The sequence below is a fragment of the Bos mutus genome, chromosome 2 (genome assembly GCF_027580195.1).
Source record: "Bos mutus isolate GX-2022 chromosome 2, NWIPB_WYAK_1.1, whole genome shotgun sequence".
Lineage (NCBI taxonomy): Eukaryota > Metazoa > Chordata > Mammalia > Artiodactyla > Bovidae > Bos > Bos mutus.
In genome coordinates this window covers 40,865,285-40,885,305 of record NC_091618.1, presented here as the reverse complement: position 1 = coordinate 40,885,305, position 20,021 = coordinate 40,865,285, and the positions used below count along the sequence as shown (strand labels likewise).

The following is a 20,021-nucleotide window of genomic DNA, read 5'->3' as shown; positions in this document are numbered from 1 at the left end:
GTCCATTGAGTCACTGATGCCATCCAACCATCTTGTCCTCTATCATCCCCTTCTCCTCCTTCCTTCAATCTTTTCCAGCATCAGAGTTTTTTCTAATGAACCAGCTCTTCGCATAAGGTGGTCAAAGTATTGCAACTTCAGCTTCAGCTTCAATCCTTCCAATGAATATTCAGGACTGATTTCCTTTAGGATGGACTGGTTGGATCTCCTTGAAGTCCAAGGGACCCTCAAGAGTCTTCTCCAACACCACAGCTTGAAAGCATCAATTCCTCGGCATTCAACTTTATTCATGGTCCAACTCTCACATCCATACATGACTACTGGAAAAACCATAGCTTTGACTAGATGGACCTTTTTCAGCAAAGTAATGTCTCTGCTTTTAATATTCTGTCTAGGTTTGTCATTTTTTTTTTTTTCCCAAGAAGCAAGTGTCTTTCAACTTCATAGCTGCAGTCACCATCTGCAGTGATTTTGGAGCCCAAGAAAATAAAATCTGTCACTGATTCCATTGTTGCCCCATCTATTTGCCATGAAGTGATGGGATTGGATGCTATGATCTTCATTTTTTGAATGCTGAGTTTTAAGCCAGCTTTTTCACTCTGCTTTTTCATGTTTATCAAGAGGGTCTTCAGTTCCTCTTCACTTTCTGCCATAAGGATGGTTTCATCTGCGTATCTGAGGTTATTGATATTTCTTTGGGCAATCTTAGCTTGCACTTCATCAGTCTGGCATTTCTCATGATGTACTCTGCATATAAGCTCAATAAGCAGGGTGACAATGTACAGCCTTGATGTATACAGTTGTATACAGATGTATACAGCCCTTTTCCAATTTTGAACCAGTCTGCTGTTCCAAGTCTGGTCCTAACTGTTGGCTTCTTGATCTGCATACAGGTTTCTCAGAAGGCAGGTAAGGTGGTCTGGTATCCCTATCTCTTTAAGAATTTTCCACAGTTTGTTGTGATCCAGACAGTCAAAGTCTTTAGCGTAGTCAATGAAGCAGAAGTAGATGTTTTTCTGGAATTCTCTTCCTTTTTCTATGATCCAATGGATGTTGGCAAGTCCTAGCTTGGCATAGGGCTTGCAATTCCCTTTCTTCATCTTATTTCCACAAACACGACTCTGGGAGAAGGAAGAACAAGTTATCTCTATCATCAGGTGAAAAAAACAAAGTCCCCAAGGCCACTCACGGAGCTGGCTAAGAACAAGATTTCTTTGTCTTTCTGTCCCGGGTTTAAACGTCACTAATGTCTTCCAACACTGGATAATTAATTACTCCTCGTGACACTTCATACTCCATTCTAAGAGACCCATTGCCGGGGTCCAGCCCCGGCTGATCCAGGGAGAGATGAAGGAGAGACGGCGTAGGCGAGGATCAGGAAACAACTGCGTAATTAAACGTTAATTAAGATATAAAGAGTAATAGAATGAGGATAGCTCAGTGAGGAAATTCAGTGGAGAAAAGAGGCTGAGTAGCTTGGTTTACGCGGGGGACCAATAAAACTTCAAGACAAGAAGTTTGCACCACTTACGTAGGCCGCAGGCGTCCTTCTGTTCTCCCGGAGGAGACACTGAGGCCTCCCCGGTCGGATCTTAGAAGCCCAGGCATAATTAGTAAGCATGGTGGGTTCCGCGCTCCAGATGGAGACTCAGCCAGAGTGAGAGAGAGCACAACATGGGGAGACCAAGTTTCGGTGAACAAGGCCCGCACTTTATTTTCCAAAGTAGTTTTTATACCTTAAGTTGTGCATAGAGAATAATGGGGGAAGGGGTGGAGTCATGCAAGGACAGCAGTTCCTGGTTCTAATCGAAGCCAGGCTTTCAAACTTATCATATGCAAAAGTTCAGGTGATTTACATCATCTTCTGGCCCGGAGGCCTGTTAACATTTTAAGAAACTTATTTTTCTCTAAAGGTGATTATTCTAAAGTCAGGAGCCACCCTCCAAAAGCATTAGATAAAGTTGCATTCCTATAGGGCAAAGGTGTGGTGGGCTCAATCAAGAAAAGAATTAACTCAAGGGTCCAAGGTTACAAACATTGAGGCTACTACTTACATTTCTATACACCCATTATATCAATCAATACACTGCCAACGACACAGTAGGTAAGGAGTATGGAGACTTAGCAGCAAACATTGGCCCAATAAGTGAAAAACCCTTCACCAATACAATTTCTAATCAGTCTTTTAACTACTCAAAGGAATCTGTGTTTAGACAGTTTAGAACATCTCCTGCCTCTCACAGTTGGGAGGCTCTGAGCAATCACATGTGGCCGGAAAAACCTATTCAGGCAGGCTAGAGGATTTCCAAAGGAGTTTGTAGGTTGAAACACTGTCACACCTGGGAATTATTAACTGGAGCTGTAAGCTAACTCTTTTTTCAGAGAGAGGTAGTGGGGGACAGCCCCCCATAAAGTCAGAGGTGTAGGTGAGAGCACAAAGCAGAAAGTAGGCAGACTCTGGTTTGGGGGTAGATGCTCGAGAATTTCCAGGGGGACTCCTGAGGGTTGATCCCGCCTTTGTGTATGCCGAGCCTCCTTCCTCATGACCTTTGTCATGGGCGGAGTTCCTCACGCTGGCTCCAGGCAGTGATAGAATTCCAGTTGAGCTATTCCAGATCCTGAAAGATGATGCTGTGGAAAGTGCTGCACTCAATATGCAATATGCAATATGCACTCAATACGCAATATGCCGGCTCCCGGCATCACCCATGTTATCAATCTAACCATCCATCAGTTCCTCTATCATGCATCCACCCATTTTATTATTCAGTCCATCAGTTATTCAGCAAACATTTATTGAGCATTTATCATATTGAGATGCTGTTGTAAATTCTGGAAATACAACTGGGAACAATAAAAATTCCCTTCCCCGATGGAGTTTCCATTAAAGCAAAAAAAGAAAAAAGTGAAATACATAGAATGTCAGATGCTGATAAAATACTTTTGAAGAGAAATAAAACAAGGGAGGAGGTTTGGGAATGCCAGAGTGGGAACAGGGGCTAAAATGATAAATAGGTAGTCAGGCAGGGCCTTAAGGATGTGATGACATCTGAATAGACCTTTTGCTAGTATTTAAGAGCTAAGGAGTCCAGCCGTACAGAGAGGTGGTCTAAAGATACCAATTCTTTAAAGTAAAGGTTTTAAGTATTGAGATTGGGGGATACAGCTTAGTCCTGTGGTGAGGAGGGAGGGACAGAACTGGAGAACAGAGGTGTGGAGGGGAGAATGGCACTGAAGAGGTCCCCAGGGTGGCTCAAATATGCAGGAATTTTCTAAGTCATCTTAAAATGTTCAGTCTTTAGCTTAAGAACAATGGGAAGCTAATGGATGGGCTTAAGGCCTACACTAAGTTTGGGGGAAATAAGTGCGTAAAAGATCAGCCAGGCTTCTGTGGCCAAAAGAAATGCAAATGAGAGCATAGATCTTGGTGTTCTAACTATGAGAATGGAGGGATTTGGAGAAGATTTCAAATATGCAATAAATCCAGCTGACTAATCGTCAGAGTTTAGTGTTACTCTACCAGGGAAAAGTGAAATACATGGCTTGAAGAAGGCAGACGAATTGGTACCTGATATCTTTGCTTTTATTTTTAAATTTAAATTATTTGTGCTATATTAAAGATATACCTCAAGATGATATCCAGGACTTCCCTGATGGCGCGGTGGATAAGAATCTGCCTGCCAATGCAGGGGACATGGGTTTGATCCCTTGTCCAGGAAGATTCCACATGCTACTGAGCAGCTAAATCCCTGTGCCACAGCTACTAAGCCAGAGCTCCAGAGCCTGTGCTCCACAGTAAGAGAAGCCACCACAGTGAGAACCCCTCACACCACAACAAAGAGTAGCCCCCCACTCACCGCAACTAGACAAAGCCCGCACAAAAGCAACGAAGACCAAGTGCAGCCAAAAAAAGAGATGAATTAGAGCTAGCCAAATTCTCTGACTTTATGGATCCAGTGATAACCACCTGCTAGGTAAATGTGGTACAGGTATAGGCATGGGATCTAATTTCTAAGTCAATATGTATTTTTCCTTTCAAAGAGCTATAAAAATATATTAAATTACACCAAAATATAAAGTAACAAAATGACCACAGAAATAGGGTCTAGGATTGAGATGGAAATATGCTGATAGATGTCTGAGAAAAGTTTAGAGAATTACAGAAGAAATTAACAATTGAATATCAATTTGATTAAAGTGATCTATTTTTACACTTCTGATAGATAAAATAAGAGTGCATGGATTATCCTGGCTGTTTTCCTCCCAAAAGTTTGATGATCATAAGCCCATGGAAACAGTGCCTTTTTCTTGGTCTTTTGGAGTTTTAAATTATAAAGAAATAGTGACTTCAAACTTTAAGGTCATGATGATTTTTAAAAGGTTGTCTTTAGGCTGGTACTCAGGTGTGTGATGGACGATCTCAGTTACCAGGGTGATGGGTGTCCTTTGAGTAACCCTTTGGAACACAGATTGGCATTCTGAATTTTGAGGATTAACAAAATTCACAACTTTTAATGCAATTGTTTCACTTAATGAAATATTAAACATATAGGAAAATGCACGTAGAGGGATGTTGACTACAGAATTTTAGTGAGGGGCAAAATTTGAAAAGAATCAAAATGTTAAGGGATTACTTCTAAATTATGGCACTTCTTTATAAGGATGTGAGTGAGGTCATTGAAATGATATTTTGGAAGCTACATGCTAAGTTGCTTCAGTTTTGTATGACTCTGTGACCCCATAGACTATAGCCCACCAGGCTCCTCTGTCCATGGGGTTCTCAAGGCAAGAATACTGGAGTGGGTTGTCATTTCCTACTTCTGGGGATCTTCCTGACCCAGAGATTGAACCTACCTCTCTTTCGTCTCCTGCATTGGCCGGCAGGTTCTTTACCACTAGCACCAATGACAGGACAAATGCTCTCCATTTAATGTAAACGGAAAAAAGAATGAAAATCTGTATCCACAGCATAATTCCTGACTTAGTAATACTGAAATGTGAACAGCATATGGTTGTGAGTGATGGAATGTGTCTTTCTTTTCCTTTTTTAAAATAAAATATTAATTCTGAATTAGGCTTTCCAAAGTAAACCAATGAAAAAGAAAGATGTTGGAGAAAGTTATTCAAATCCTCTAATATTAAAAGTCTCCTGCTGATGTGTGGCAGAACCAATACAATATTGTAAAGTAATTAGCCTCCAATTAAAATAAATAAATTTAAATTAAAAAAATAAAATAAAATTATAAGGTTAAAAAAAAAATCTGTGTCTGTCTGGGGTCTTTAGTTGGGATAACTAAATGATGGGATGGGCCACTTAAAGGTAGTGTTGTCTCTTGTTCTACTTAAATTAAAGGTTGTTTCTAGAGGGGAACAGCATCTTACCCCTTCTCCTGCTGCAGATTCCCTGGGCTGGCTGCATAACCCCAGTACCAGGCTTCGGGTTGCCACCCTGCAGGAATCCACTCACCTGGCCTGTGCATGGTTAGCCATATCCTTTGGATTCACCTTGTCCAGGAGCCATTGCCTTCTCGAAGCTTCTTTCCTCCTACAGCGCCCTTGGAGCAGATTGTTTCTGGGGGTCCTGAGGATGAGTCTTGTATCATCCTTTGCTGACATCTGCTGGAATGGCCAACAGCACAAAGGGCATCAGATCAGCCTTAACGTGGTCTTCTTTCCTTACTTGAGTGGACTGGCTGCCATAAAAGTGTCTGAAATTATTTCACTAACTTTTATGTCCACAGAAAAATCATCTTACTTCCATCCTATCTGAACTTCTTCACGTTCTCTCTCTATTCACATACATACACTATCCATTTCTAAATTAAATACCCGCTAACTTCCACAATAACTTCTCTTCTGGAATGTGGAATTCTAAAACTAAAAGAGGATGTGAAAGAGAACTAAGTCTATGGATGCTAATTGGAGGGTTTCTTTGGAAATTTATTTCCAGAAAAATGTCCATAAATTTAATTTTCCATAAAAGTTCAGTGGATTCACAGGCCACCTGAAGTCCATCCATGGACCCCACGTGTAAGCCAAAAGGAAACAATGAGAAGTTTTAAAATGTTCAACTCTTAAAATCTAAAGTGTAATAACAAAATGACCACATGGTGTCAGTCTAACATCGATAAGACCTATTTTTCCCCAGGCGGGAGGATCATACACTAATAAACCTGAGAATCCGAGTTAATGAAGTTTAGTAAAGCAATATCCTCTGAAAATTATTTGGCAAGATTGAGGCACTTGACTTTTGTGGGCCATTCATGGTAAAGAGATCATGAGGGAAAATTGTCCACAGTAAAGGTAATTAGTCAACACCTTTTACTATTTGGAATTTGAGAGCAAGGCCAACCGCATGGAGAAACTGATTTCTACTAAGCGATTTCCGGAAAATCTTAAATGCTCTCTGCCTTAAAAGTATCCCATTTCTCTTTGTTATTATCATGAGCTGAATTCTCTTCCTGCATATTTATAGTTGTCTTTAAAATTTTTTTGAAAGTCAGCTATAAAATCTAGTTTTATACTGGCTCCAGTCAAAACTGAGATAGTAATCTTTCTCTTTTATTTTTACTAAGGGAAATATACTTGAATTTTAGTGCTGAGGAAAAGACATGTTAAAAAAGAAAACTTTTCCTGAAATGCAATAGCAGCTAGAGGCCTCGTTGCATCATTTTTTTTTTTTAACCAAACCAGAGTTTTAAAATTTTTAATCAGTATCCATTTCCAATGCCTCTCCCCTCTTACTCCTCAGATATTTTCTTGCACATAGTACCCAGTCAGTGGCTTCAGATTAGACTCTGGTCTATTGTCTCCAAAACGTTTTATTAAAATCTACAGTGTAAAGTATATGTATATTGAGAGATATATAAGGTTGAGCTTGCCACTTCTTTAATCTTAAATATTGTAATGTATGAAAGGAGTAGAATCTGTGGTCTTCCTGATGGGAACGTTTTTTTCATTGCTTTAGCTCTCACAGATAAGACTTATGAATAGTTTGGTACATTGCGTTAGATGTTACCTGGATGCAGTTCTCAACCACGGGATGAGACTTCTGGTGGGACTTGCCCTGAAAACTAGATAAGAAACACGCTTGGCAGATGTCAAAGTTGAGACACTTCAGACAGCGGTATCTGTCAATTAAAGTGGAAGTGTGACTTACATCACTATTAATAGGTGAGCAAAGAAAATATTATTCAGAAGAAGGAGCAGCCTAAGATAAATAAGAGGTATCTGAGCTATTGAGTGAGTATACAGCTAGATCTTCTTTTTATCATTTATTTTGTCATTTTTATAATATGACATTAAATAAATATAATTTTGTCAACGAACTATAGTAAAGAGGCCTGATTTATCCTCTCTCCCACCAAAAAATACCAAGTGTCTTTTATATGCATGGGACTGTGTGCAACAACCCTTAGGATACACTATGAAGTTTGCGGCCACATTTTGGGTAGCTGCACAAAGTGTTTGAGTAATTTCAATGCAATTGCCAACATAAAGAAACCTGGAAGATTTCCAAAAAGTTAGAATTCTAAATTCTCTTGAGAATTTGTGAGATGTGATGATATTGGACCTGCGTTCCTATGTAGTATTGGGAAAAATAAAATCATAGATAAAAGAGTCTAAAATAAATGTGTCATTTTTTAGGAATTTGTACATAGGAAGGAATACAGTGAAGAGCGGGAGTTCCTCATCAGCCAAGGTCCAAGTCCAAGGGAAGACGCTCAGTCGTGTCCAACTCTTTGCGACCCCAGGGACTGTAGCCTACCAGGCTCCTCCGTCCATGGGATTTCCAGGCAAGGGTGCTGGAGTGGGTTGCCATTTCCTTCTCTAACAGCCAAGATTGAGTGACAAACACAGCCAAGTTTGTTAACACATCAGCACTGCAGACTCTATTACGAACAGTTACTTAAATCGCCTGTCAGAGGAGAGGAGACACTGAGACATTCTGCTAAGGAAGGGCGTCTCTAGGCACTCAGGGAAAATGGTGTGCTTTTTGGGGGCTTTGCTGGTGAGACCACACAGTCAAGAATTAGTAACTTTCAAGGATGAATAGGATCATACCGTTTGTAAAATATCAGGGATCTATACTTTTTCCCAAACTCCAGTACTTTGGCCACCTCATGCGAAGAGTTGACTCATCGGAAAAGACTCTGATGCTGGGAGGGATTGCGGGCAGGAGAGAAAGGGGACAACAGAGGATGAGATGGCTGGATGGCATCACCAACTCGAAGCATGTGAGTTTGGGTGAACTCTAGGAGTTGGTGATGGACAGGGAGGCCTGGCGTGCTGCAATTCATGGGGTCACAAAGAGTCGGACACAACTGAGCGACTGAATTGAACTGAACTGAACTGATAGATAATTAACAATGTTGTGATTGTTTCAGGTGGACAGCATAAGGAGTCAGAAATACACATACATGTATCCATTCTCTCCCAAACTCCCCTCCCATCCAGGCTGCCACATAACATTGGGCAGAGTTCCCTGTGCTATATAGTAGGCCCTTGTTGGTTATCCATTTTATATATAGTAGTGTGTACATGTATCTCCCAAAAGTGAAAGTTGCTCAGTTGTGTCCAACTCTTTGTGACCCCATGGACTGTAGCCTGCCAGGCTCCTCTGTCCATGGGATTCTCATTTGTATCATTTCTTTTTAGATTCTGCATGTAAGGGATGTCATACAATATTTCTCCTCTATCTGACTTACTTCACTCAGTATGACAATCTCTAGGTACATCCATGTTGTTGCAAATGGCATAATTTCATTCTTTTTAATGGCTGAGTAATATTCCATTATATATGGAATATATATTCAATATTCCATTATATAAACAATATTCCATTATATATATATGCACACAAAACATCTCTATCCATTCCTCTGTGAATGGATGTTTAGGTTGCTTCCATGTCTTGGCTATTGTAAACAGTGTTGCAAAGAACACTGGGGTGCGTGTATTCTTTTGGAACTTGTTTTTCTCCAGATATGTCCTCAGGACTGGGATTGCAGGGTCATATGGTAGCTCTATTTTTGTTTTTTTACAAAACCTCCATACTGTTCTCTATGATGGTTATATCAATTTACATTCCCACCTACAGTATAGGAGGGTTCCCTTCTTTATCTATACCTTTTCCCCTGATATTTTAACTGATATTCAACTACAGTTTCTGTGACATAAAGTCGGGTCTTCCCCATCAGTGGCAACAATGAGCGAGGGCAAGGTGGGAGCTATTCCTTTAGGACAGTTCCTCCCTAGCCTCTTCCCCTCATTTATATACTTGTCTCGCCCCAGAAAGCATTTAAGTTTTCAATTCCCGTTTCCAAATTTACAAAAGTAAAACTATGACAAGATTCCTATACTCTTCAAGTTTTGTATCTTGCTGCAAAGACATGATAGGGAAACTTGAGGTACACTAACTAGCAAGATTAAGTACTGTGTGATGAAGTGCAGAGTGAGAGGCATGGAAAATAAATGCAGTAGGAGAGAGAGGCGAAGACACCTGGGGGTGGGATGATCTGATTAGTTTTTATGGAAGAAGTGAGGCTCATGCTGGGTGTAGAATGCTGGGTGGGAGATTAAGGTGAAGGAAATCCCAGGTAGAAAGAAGAGGAGGTATAGGTAATGCAGACTGGGGTGAAGAAGGGTTTAGAGCTTGTCACATCTATCAGACCTACAGATAACTCTGAAGAACAGAGGAATAAAAGGTTGGAATGTTCCTGAGGCCAGATGGCAGAAGGGTTTTTGACCAAAGTCATTGGAAGGCAAAGCAGGAGAATTCAAGTGCCATGAGACCAACTCTCACGGCCCTTGTTCACTGCTGTCCCTGACACCTAGACTCACAGTGGGGTATTAATAGAGTGTTGAAGGGCTATCATAGTAGCATAGAAAACATTTTTGAGCCCTCACTATGCAGCAGGCAGGGGACATGCATTGACATAGTTAATCCCCATGAAAGTTCTTTAAGGGAAGGCATTCTTATTGTTACCCTCATTTGAAGAAACCGATTTCTTTAAATCAATTCTTAAAACTCAAAGAGATCTTAAGCAAAAGCACAAATTTACACGATGACTTGGTAATGGTTTAATTGGGTTTTGAGGCCAGGGATACCATCCGAATGGAGAGCCAGCTATTTTAACTTATGTAACAGACCACCCAGAGGAGACTTCCCTGGTGGTCCTGTGGTTAAGACCCCACACCCCCAATGGAGGAGGCCTGGGTTTGATCCCTGGTCAGGGAACTAGATCCCAAGTGCCACAATTATGAGATCACATGCTGCAACTAAAAGATCCTGCGTGCTGAAACTAAGACCTGGTTAAATCAAGTAAGTAAACAATAAATAAATACACGTATATATAAGGGTTTCCCTTATAGCTCAGTTGGTACAGAATCTGCCTGCAGGTGAAGGATACCCGGGTTCGATTTCTGGGTTGGGAAGATCCCCTGAATAAGGAAATGGCAACCCACTCCAGTATTCTTGCCTGGAGAACCCCATGGACAGAGGAGCCTGGTGGGCTACAGTCCATGGGGTCACACAGAGTCAGATACAACTTAGCAACTAAATCACCAAACCCCGCCAAATGTATATATAAAATAGAATACAAAGGCAGGAAACCTGACTTAGAGTCACATGCCACCATTACTAGAGGACCTTGAAACAGAAACTTAAGTTCATGGTTTTGAAGATACCTGGTACATGGTAGGTTTTCAATGAACATTTATTGATTGAGTTAAATGAATGCCTTTGTTTCTTCAAGGAGGAAAATGGGGCTAGTAAATCCTGACCACTAGGCCTTGTAAGAGTGTGAAGTCACTCAGTCATGTCCAACTCTTTGCAACCCCATGGACTGTAGCCTGCCGGGCTCCTCAGTCCATGGAATTTTCCAGGCTAGAGTACCGGAATGGGTTGCTATTTCCTTCTTCAGGGGATCTTCCCGACCCAGGAATTGAACCCGGGTCTCCCGCATTGCAGGCAGACGCTTTACCATCTGAGCCACCAGGGAAGCCAAGGCCTTTGTAAAGTTTTACACAACTTTGAAAATTATTCAACATGCATACTCAGGGAGACGTGAAGTGTATAACATGAAGTATTTTTTAATAAGATGATGTGATGAGCCATCTTTACTGGCTGCTTTATTTGGCTTTACGGCATGGTTGCAGTTAGTTCCTTAGGACAATATGGTGACCCTAACCTTGGCTTCGCTCCTCCATGCTCTGAAACTACCGACAGAGGCATGAGAGCGGGTGCAGTGTGGATAACAAGCTGGTCTGTTGTTGATGCTTTTACTCACAAAGAACCCCGTTATTTCCCCCTAATCTCATTTCAAAATTACATGCTCTTCAGGAGTCTAAGTGTGACACATCCTGCTAAACTTGGACCCTCAGCTTAGGAACAATCTCTGGTCTTTCTCTCTGACTTTAGGAGGCCAAGTCTTGCCCTCTTCTTGCTACCTCCAGATCTATGAACACTTCTGCTCTAAGATGACTTTATGACACTCACTCAAAGTAAAAGCCTTGATGCTATAGCTGTGGTTTTCTGAGAGCCAAAAGCACAGGTTTAAGGTCAGACCTATAATGTATTCAAGCACTTTCTAATAAGCTCAGATGGTTACAGCTAAGAGAAGCCTAAGTCGTACTTTGATTCACCCATCCTTCTCTTGCTTACAAAGAAACTGTGGTCTGGAGAAGCTCATGGTCATGCCCAGATGACTCAGCTGTCTGCATGTATGAGAACTATACATTGCCTTAGATTTCTAGGACAAAAGATGGGCCACACAGAGGTGTTTCTAAGAAGAAATTTAATCTTACTATTAGCAGGTAGGGACACAACCTAAAACTTACAATATGGCATATTTGGCCCTATGCTTTTGCTATTTTTTTTTTTTTTTTTTTTTGAGTGACCTGAGCAAGTCATTCACAAACTAAGAGTCCTTGATAAAATAAAAATAATAATACCTGCTTTATGTTATACATAATGATTTTGAAAAAAATACATCAATGTTAAATTTGTATTTTATGTAACTGCAAAAACGAATTCTGTGTCTGGCCCAGTACAGGATACAGTGTAACTGCTATGTAATACTTGTTTATTGAGTAAATGATTATGATATACTTGTAATATAGAAAATCATATTAATGTTTTCCCACTGCCCAATTAAAAAGAGAGTTTACTTTTCATTGTAGTGTGGATATTTCTTTGGTGTAGCTTGCCTGGTTACCAACAGTTGGGGCCATTGGTATGTTTTATTGTTTCAACTTGTGTTATTTGTGAAGTTTCTGTGAATGAAATTTCATTGTGTCCTCAGAATTCTCTGCAAAATCAATTCACTTTCTCAGCAAAATGAAAACCTGATTTCCAGTTCTTAGTGAGCTCAACAGACTTATTTTATATCAGACCTATTTTATGTCACTTCTCCTGCCCCTTCTGCGCATACCCCCTTTTTTAACCAGTTTTGAGTTCCCAGGTTGTCCTAGCTCGTCAGTTTCACCACATCACTAGCCCCTGTACACCTGGGTTCACCCACCATGGTGATGGTCACCCACTTGCCTGGCCCCCACTTGCTGGCTTCCTTCTCTCCTCCCCATCTTTAATAATAACACAAATTTTACTTCTTTATTGTTTTATTTAGAGGAAACCTACAACACCCTTTTCCTAAGATGGGATTTTGAGTGTCATCTAAAAGCCATGGAAAGATCTGAATTTCCTGTGTCCAAACCTAGCTTTCAAATCTGCCTTTTCCTCCAGGAAAAGAGAAGCTCTGGCATGAGCAGCTCCTATAAAGCCTCATCATTTGTTTTGGTTTCAAGGCATGTTCTCAGTCGCCTCCACGAGGAGGCAGCAGAGCATCACGGCTGCAGAGCAGGGGCTCTGCATTCAGTCCACAGCCTCAGCCACTTGCTAACCACGTGAGCTTAAGCTCAGGTTATTTAGCATCTCTGCTAAATAATAATAATACCACCATTAGGCATGATAACACCATTTTGTATATGGAGTTATAATGCTTTACACAAATGATCCATGTGAACCACACAACCTAATATTTGTTCAGCATTTAACAAATGTTAACAAGGTCCTATCGTACAGGGAATCATAGTCAATATACTATAATCCATAATGGAAAAGAATGCTTGTATGTATAACTGAATCACTTTGCTGTACAGCAGAAATTAACACAACACTGTAAATCAATTATACTTCAAAAATATTTTTAAAGAACAAAAATGTAAACTGTTGTTATTGTTATGGTTAACTACAAAATATTTAAAAGAGTTTTGGTAACAAAAGACAAAGAAATTTCCCCTTAAGGAATAAAAATATCTACCGGTCTGAGTATGTGTTACTAGAACTTAATATTCCATTAATTATAGAAGGTAAAATAAAATATAAGCAGGATCACTCATACAGGAAATTATTATTCCCCACCCCCCCCACCCCCCGCCAAATCAGCTGAGTTCTGAAAGTGTGAATAGTACAACCAAAAGAATCTGGGGAGAAGAAGCTCCAACTCTAGATCCATTTGGAGAGTGATGGTCTGTGTAACAGTGATGAGTGACTGTACCTCAGTCCTGTGATGGGAAAGTTCCTGCAGATTCTACACCGAACAGGGTGAGTGGCCATTTCAGTGGCTGACAGTCGATAGCAGGTTGGGATCCATAAGAGGATGGGAGGCTCAGACTGCAACCAAGACAGGAATTTCTCTTCTTTGATTACTGGGCTCAACACCTGAAAAACAGTGGCACAGTCAAATATGTTTCCAAGCATGACTGCAATCTCTTGTAGAGATGAAAATGTATTTTCATCTTCTCTTCTGGCTCTGTTTCTGTTGACTCTGCTGAAGCTTATCTCATGCAAAGGTGGGGCAAGTCTACCTCCTGAATTAGGCTGTCTGGGATGCCTGTGGAGTAGTAGGTCTGTGATTGAAATGGGTCAGCAGCTCTGTCTGCCCCCAGTTCCCAAGGACATGTGCGTGGCACTCACCCCTTGGAAACAGCTGCGTGTAGCACTCTCCACAGAGCACAGAGCACGACTTTCCCCAACAACAGTTGGAATCTACAAGAGGCAAGAAACCCTGTGTCAGTGATTAAGAAATGGTGGCCACACCCGAGCAGTGGCACTTCTGACCAAAGAGTCACACCTAACTGGTGTATGAGGCTGGATGAGCTGTTTCAATTAGGCAAATAAGACATGTGTGGATTTTGTGCAGTATATGAATAGAGACAAAGAGTGAACAAGTGGGGAGAAGTGGGGCTGGGACGAGAAGAGTAAGAAGTTCTGGCAATGAGGGCAATACAGGGAGGGCTTCCATGTTTCTCTTGTGACCCCAGTTAAATTATTTAACCTTTCTTTGCCCTTGGACTGCAAAGAGATCCAACCAGTCCATCCTAAAGGAAATCAATCCTGAATATTAATTGGAAGGACTGATGCTGAAGCTGAAACTCCAATCCTTTGGCTACCTGATGCGAAGGACTGATTCATTGGAAAAGACCCTGATGCTGGGAAAGATTGAAGGCGGGAGAAGGGGACGACAGAGGATGAGATGGTTGGATGGCATCACCGACTTAATGGACATGAGTTTGAGTAAACTCTGGAAGTTGGTGATGGCCAGGGAGGCCTGGCGTGCTGTAATCCATGGGGCCTCAAAGAATCGGACACGACTGAGTGACAGAACTGAACTTGCCTTTGTTCACCTACGAATTACATATAACAATGATATCATTTAAAGTTCAGGGCAGTTTTAAGAAAAACCTTTTCAAACACACATCATCTTATTTTAATAAATGCCAATTTTCGAGGCAGGGCAGTTATTATCCTTGTTTACAACAAGAAATAATTGAGATCTGATATTTTGCTCAAGGTAAAACAAACAAAATAGATGAGAATTACTATACACATGAGATCTCCCTCCAAGACTCTTTACTCTGTTGAGGGGTTCTCCCAAAGCTTTGTCACACCTGGACCTGATTTGTATTCCAATGGCTTGATTTAACACTACCTCACTCAGTGGTTTCTATCTTTCACTCAGTCACATTAAGGAGTTTAACTAAGGGACTGAGAACCCCCTGTGACTGCTGAGATGGCCAGGGACTCGGCCCTGACATTAACTATATGCACAGATACATGTACCTGTCACCTCCATTTATGCCCATTTGGTCACGTGTCCTAATTTCATGTCTGATGCCTTCTACAGCACAGATTGTCAGCAGGCATTGCTCCCAAGCTCAGGAGTAATTTCAAAGACCCCCCTGCTGAGTCCATCAACTCGAATAAACATTCTTCTAATCAGGAAAGTGGCACTTAGAACCACTTTGCTGACAATTAGCCAGGCAGAAGTCAACAAACATTTGTGTAATTGTGACAAGATGGCTTGTACTTTAAATTAATAATAACCCCATCACCAGCTGAACTAAACATGATGTGTTATTTGGCTTTTATCTGAAAAAATAACTCATTACCCCTACTTTGGCCTGTGAATGCTGATGAACTAACTGAACCACTTATTTGGATGATATCTTGAGCCCTGGGAAAGGGCTTTAGCCTCATTTGTATGGTAAGGAAATTGAATCAGATAGGATTCACTAGCCAGTTCTGGGATTCTGATATGAGTCAAAAGAAAATTCACTTCTGTTGTGGGTTTTAACCTACATTTTTGGCTCTTAAGTGTGTGCACAAAGATTTTGTGCCCATTTGACTAATTTCTTGCAGATAATCTAAGGAAGAATTAAATCTGGCTAGAGGGCCTGCAGTATAGGCAGAACACCACTTGAAATGATAATTAGGGTTCTCAGGGGGGGGGTGGGATCACACAGAGGGGCCTGGAATTCTCTATGGGAACCCATCTCGGTGTTCTTAATGGAAGTCAATGGGATGATAATTTGCTATGCAAATCTCCACCTTCCTAACAGCTTTCTCAGGAGCCTACTGATGCATGAGGGGGAGACAGCCCTGCAGGAGCTGCCATTTCAGCAGCTCGTTGACCTTGGTTGAGCCTGAAACAAGGGCAGATTTTTAGGGCCTCTTGGGTGGGGAGCCAGCCTGGGGCCAGCTGTACTAGTGAGGAAGCGGCATAGGATTTCAGAAGGAAGATGCCCTTCCGTCCATCTTCTTTCATCACATCCACTTCACCACTTCAGTCTAACTAGACTGATTGCATAAATGGATGGGCAGATTTTCCCAGTCTCCCCCCAGAATGCGGGGATTGTTGAGGCAGTAGCTTCTTAAGACATGCCTGAGAGTCAGCAGAAAACTGGTGACAGGATCCATGTGCTGGGGCAACCACCAGAAGAGCTCTTTGAAAACTACATCTGAGATTTGAACCTTAGAAATGAAAAAAAGATCATTGCTCCACTTAAGAAAAATGAGTATCTTAAACGTTGTTTAACATTTACACAATAAATTAAATACTAATTATTGCAATCAGTATGAACATAAACTCTTAATATTAAGACCAAATCAAAGCAAGGGTAACTTTTTTAATTTTTATTTTTTTTGGAAAAAGTAATTATGTTTTATTTATTTAATTTTATTTTTCGGCAGCACTGCATGGCCTGCAGTGCATGCCAGGCATGCAGGATATTCCCGACCAGAGATCAAACCCATCCCTCTTGTAGTGGAAGTGTAGAGTCTTAACCACTGGACCACCAGGGAAATTCCTGCAAAGGTAATTTGGGTAGGTTTTCCTAAATCATATTCCTTGTCTGATAATCTTTCTCCTTACCCACCTCCCACTCTTACCGTAATAATCCCCGGTTCAGAATCCTTGGTTCTCCAGGATACCAGAATATGCCACCCCCAAATATAGCTCCTTGGCATATGTATTATTTTGAACTAAAAGTCATTGAGAGCCAATAGAGACAGAAAAAGCACTAAAAATAGGACACGGGTTTTCCTTTTGTAAAGGTAACTTACATTTATACAGTAAATTTATTTTTACCAATAGTGTCTCCCTCTACCTACCAGGAAGAAGAGGACTCTTAACAACCCTTGTTAGTGGAGAAATCACAGACTTAAATGTGCATAACAAACCCTACTAAACAACCCTGGTTCACCATAGATGATCTATTTCCCGATCATCTTCTCATAAACTTGCCTCCCCCACCTAGAAGCCCAGAGTCCCTTTTCCTTTGTTTACCGTAAAATAGCTTACAGGCCTGAGTTTTATCTACTTCTTTGAGTTACTCATCACTGGGTGTTCCCATGCACCATACACATGAATAAACTTTGGTTTGTTTTTCTCTTGTTAATTCTTTCACAAGTCTAATTTACAGGACCCAAGACACAGAACTTAAGATGGGTAAGGGAAAAAGATTTTTTTTCTTCCCTACAGTCCAGAACCAGGGGGGAAATGACAGAAAATTACTATAGTTTCACAGTGCAGAAAACCTAGTTCAAGGATTTTACAAGGGCTTGAAGAATAACAGAGGCATCCTTAAAGCAGGGGTGAAAGATACAGAGACAGTAATCACTTGTACACAAAATAATCCAGAGCCTACATAACTCATTTGCAGAAGATCTTGCTTGGTTACATCATTTTTTACAATTAAGAAGCATATTTACATTAAGGAGGTTAGATTCCTTACTAATTGGATGAAAACAATGTTATATTTGCACATTCTTTTTTTTAATTTAAATTTTATTTATTTTAATTGGAGGCTAATTATAATATTGTATTGGTTTTGCCATACATCAGCATAAATCTGCCACGGGTATACACATGTTCCCCATCCTGAACCCCCCTCCCACCTCCCTCCCTGTACCATCCCTCTGGGTCATCCCAGTGCACCAGCCCCAAGCATCCTGTATCCTGCATTGAACCTGGACTGGCAATTCATTTCTTATATGATATTATACATATCATTGAAACATATGTTTCGATGCCATTCTCCCAAATCATCCTACCCTCTCCCTCTCCCACAGAGTCCAAAAGACTGTTCTATACATCTGCGTCTCTTTTGCTGTCTTGCATACAGGGTTATTGTTACCATCTTTCTAAATTCCATATATATGCGTTAGTATACTGTATTGGTGTTTTTCTTTCTGGCTTACTTCACTCTGTATAATAGGTTCCAGTTTCATCCACCTCATTAGAACTGATTCAAATATATTCTTTTTAATTCTTAAAGCATAGAAAATGATGGAAATCAACTATTGAGTATTCAGGGCTGCATTTCATCTATGTGTTCATTAAGCACTTGTTAAAGCCTTAGTAGGCTTCCCTGGTGGCTCATCGGTAAAGAATCTGCCTGCAATGCAGAAGCTGCAGGAGATGCAGGTTCTATCCCTGGGTCAGGAAGATCCCCTGGATGAGGGCATGGCAACCCACTCCAATAATCTTATCTGGAAAATCCCTTGGACAGAAGAGCCTGGTGGGCTACTGTCCACTGGATTGCAAAGAGTCAGACATGACTTGGCACATAACGCATGCACACATGAAGACTTCAGTATCAAGCACTTTTCAAGCTATTGGAGATATAAAGATCACTGAGATATAATCGTTGCCCTTGAGAAGCAGCCTAGTGGGAAAATCACATATCTAAGACATGATTGCAATAAAATTTGACAAGTGCTATAACAAAGTTATTTACAAGGAGTTTAAGAAGTTTTCAGGGATGAGGTGACTAATATTTTGAGTAACCTGAAAGACAAACAGTATTTGTCAAGTAAAGGAGAGGCAGTGGTGTTGTGGACAGATGTACCTGTACAAGCCAGGAGTGGACCATGTCAGGTACAGCAAGGATTTTGATATGCAGGAGAGACAAAGCTGGAAGGAGTATAAGCAAAAATTAAAACACTGTGGAATACACAAAGGAAACCACTGGATAGCTTTTCATTGGGGATTATCTGAACCTATAGACATGTGCATCACTCTCTTTGACCAGACTCCCTTATAATTTTATAGAGATTAATGTCAATTTGTTGACAACTGATCGCAATGCAAATAATTTCTATTTATGGACTTGCAAATGAATTCTCTCCTGGTTGAGCAACAACTCCCACCCCTACCCAAGCCACTCTTGGGTCCACCTGCAAATTCATTACAACATTCTTAATCTATCAGTTTGTCTGTTCTTTAGTTATTTCTTTCAACTTGTTGTGACATCTTACTGGAGCCCTCTTATAGTTAATAAATAAAAAACTGAATAAATTTTTATATTTCTTCACTTTGAGTTACAAATATTTATTTGTTTGCATTAATTTTAAATATGTATAAGTATCATGATTTTACCTCTTTTTGAAAGTAGAAGATTGGAGAAAGCTTTGTTTGTGATACTAAGGAGTTTAGGTTTTATTCTATAGATAGAAATAGCCAATGAGGAATTTTAGACACTTACATTGACATTTGGAAGAGTCATTGGCTGCTGTGTGGAGGAAGAATTGGAGAAAGGAGAGGCTTGAGTTGGGCAAACCAGTTAGGAAATAATTGCAATAGGTCAGACTATACTCAGATATTACCAATGGCTAGAGAAGAGAAAGATTGCTTGGAGAACTATATCAAGATAGAATCGACACTGTAAAGAATAAGACCCTTTAATAATTAATATGACAAATATAACTGGAACACATTTAGAACTCTTGAGCATTAGAGGTTTACCTGTTGTAGATCTGTTAGTAGGTTTCTCAAAACCCTTCGAGTCATGCGTGCTCCCAAATCATGACCTCCCCTGTTATTTTCTGCATAGAGCTGAAAAAGAGCTAGACATATAAGGGGGAAGAGAAACCTTTAATTGAATACTTGCATATATCTTTGAAGAGCATGTGCTTTGAATCCTAAACACTTAATTTGTGGTTTTAAAGAGGGAAAGAGGAGAAAGTTATAATTCTTGATTATCCGCTTGCTATTTTGAAAGCTTCCCAAACTAAGTAACTTGAAAAGTAGTGAAGAGCCACTCACATTTCTATTTTTTTTTCTAATTTTTGATAATTGAGCACATTGATGACAAACACCATGAGTTTGGTGAATGGTGATGGTAGTAGGGACTGCCTTAAGAGAATAAGAACTACTGGTGTCTGAATAATCTCTATA

The 20,021-nt window shown here is 40.5% G+C and overlaps 1 protein-coding gene across 1 annotated transcript in view; it reads right to left on the bottom strand.

The window, feature by feature from the left end:
• The window catches only part of DYTN (dystrotelin), a 73,487-nt gene that overhangs the window by 29,341 nt on the left and 24,125 nt on the right, over positions 1-20,021 (bottom strand). Inside the window, 5 exon segments of the mRNA XM_070380212.1 lie at positions 5,468-5,619; positions 7,019-7,130; positions 13,560-13,723; positions 13,979-14,050; positions 19,590-19,690. Coding sequence (XP_070236313.1) covers positions 5,468-5,619; positions 7,019-7,130; positions 13,560-13,723; positions 13,979-14,050; positions 19,590-19,690 — 601 coding nt within the window.